Here is a 1,971-nt window from a genome sequence, read left to right as displayed (position 1 = left end):
CAATACAATAAAATAGAGGCATTCAGAATAACTTTCTATAATTTTCAGCATAGGTGTGGTTTGTGCAAAGTGACAAGAGGGGAGACTCCAGCTAACCTCACACACCATGAAGAAACTAGCACAATGGTTCAACAAGTTTCAGTAACATTACAAATGTGTGGCTAAAAATCCAGAACGAAAACTTGCTAAAAGAATTCTGAAAAATTCTGGAAATTTTTACAACTGCACCGTGTCTACAGATTTTGTCATCTCCTTCTCTGTCTTTGTGTAGTCATAAGTAATAAAACTCTTGGAACAGGAAAAGCTATGCAATTGTTTCAGAGATAGCTTGGAAAGAGATGAACTGGTTAGACAGCATCTCACTCTGCAGTTCACCTTGGGTGAGAAAGACAGATATACACATAAATAATAGGTGTTGTTGTTGTTATGTGCCATCGAGTCGGCCCCAACTCATAGCAACCCTTCCTTGTGTTTCCGAGGCAGTATCACTACAGAAGTAGTTTGCCCAACCTTCTTAAATAATAGGTAGTGTTATCTTTATACAGAAAGAAAATCAGCCAATTGTCTCCATCCTACAGAAGGAATAATGATGGGTCACCTTGAGACTAGAATGACTCTGGAGTGCAAGTATAGATTAACATACTAACATTGCATGGTGAGAAAAGACAAGACATTAGAGTGAAAATTCCTCCAAGAATATTTTGGAAAGAAAGGTGAAGAGAAAGAAAAAGAAGAATAGGAGGAAGAAGAAGAAAAGGAAAGAAAAAGACATAGCAATGGAGGCAGAGACTAAGGCAGCACTCTGTGCTCAGTTTATAATTCTATTCAGAGTTTTCTTCAGAGCAAGTTTGACATCCTTGTTTCTGAGGCTATAGATAAGGGGATTCAGCATGGGTACCACATTGGTATAAAACACTGAGAAAAATTTATCCTGGTCCACAGACTCAGCAGAGTATGGCTTGACATGAGTAAGGATTCCAAACCCATAGAATAGACTAACAGTTATTATGTGGGAACCACAGGTGATAAAAGCTTTGGACCAACCTTTAGATGATGTCATATGAAAAATATTGAAAAGAATCAAAGTATAAGAGGCAAAGATAATGAGGCTAGATACTATGACAACTGTGCCTTGCAATAATGGAAGCTACCTGCTCATTAGCATAGGTGCTGCTACATGAGAGCTGGAGCAGGGGGAAGATGTCACACATGTAGTGTTTGATGATGTTGGAATCACAAAATATCAACCTTATCATATATCCTGTGTGCACCATGGCACCAGCAAACCCCATCATGTATGAACCAGACATCAACAGAAAACAGACTTTAGGAGATATTGTCACCATGTATATGAGGGGCTTGCAGATAGCCACATAACAATCAGAGGCCATGGCTGTCAACACATAACATTCAGAGTTGACAAAGAAGCAGAAGAAAAATAGCTGAGTCATGCATCCTGAAAAAGAGATAATGTTTCTCTCTGAAAAAAAGCTCATCAGCATTTTGGTAGTAAAGACAAATGAATAGCAGAAATCAATGAAGGACAGATTGAAGAGGAAAAAGTACATGGGGGTGTGAAGGTGAGAATTCAGGCAAATCAGATTAATTAAGCTTAAATTTCCCATGATGGTGACCACATAGTTGACCAAAAACAGAAGAAACAAAGGCAGCTGGAGCTTATGCTGCTCTGTTAATCCCACAAGGATAAACTCAATCACTGAAGAGTCATTTTTCATGCCATTCACTTCACTAGTGCAATCTGTGGAAACAGTGGTAGAAGATGACAATCAGTAATGAACTCTTGTTCTCTGTTTCCAAATGGAGAGCTGGAGCTGCTGGTTTACAAACTCAGAATTGTCTGAAGACACATAGGAATACATCTAAGAAGTTTGATTCCTATGATGAGTCCTGTTGGTTCCTCATTTTCCTCTCCCCTTCATCTACATTGTGTGTCTCTGTACCATAAAGGAA

The 1,971-nt window shown here is 38.8% G+C and overlaps 1 protein-coding gene across 1 annotated transcript; it reads right to left on the bottom strand.

Moving 5' to 3' along the window:
- Window positions 1-808: 808 nt before the first annotated feature.
- On the bottom strand, window positions 809-1,736 carry LOC103206650 (olfactory receptor 143-like). Its single transcript, XM_007952147.1, is given in 2 exon segments — window positions 809-1,132; window positions 1,134-1,736. Coding segments are annotated over 2 exon segments (927 nt in total).
- Window positions 1,737-1,971: the final 235 nt, after the last annotated feature.

The sequence above is a fragment of the Orycteropus afer genome, unplaced genomic scaffold, assembly GCF_000298275.1.
Source record: "Orycteropus afer afer isolate SDZICR_OR568_19922 unplaced genomic scaffold, OryAfe1.0 scaffold00325, whole genome shotgun sequence".
Lineage (NCBI taxonomy): Eukaryota > Metazoa > Chordata > Mammalia > Tubulidentata > Orycteropodidae > Orycteropus > Orycteropus afer.
This window is presented reverse-complemented; position numbering and strand designations above follow the sequence as displayed.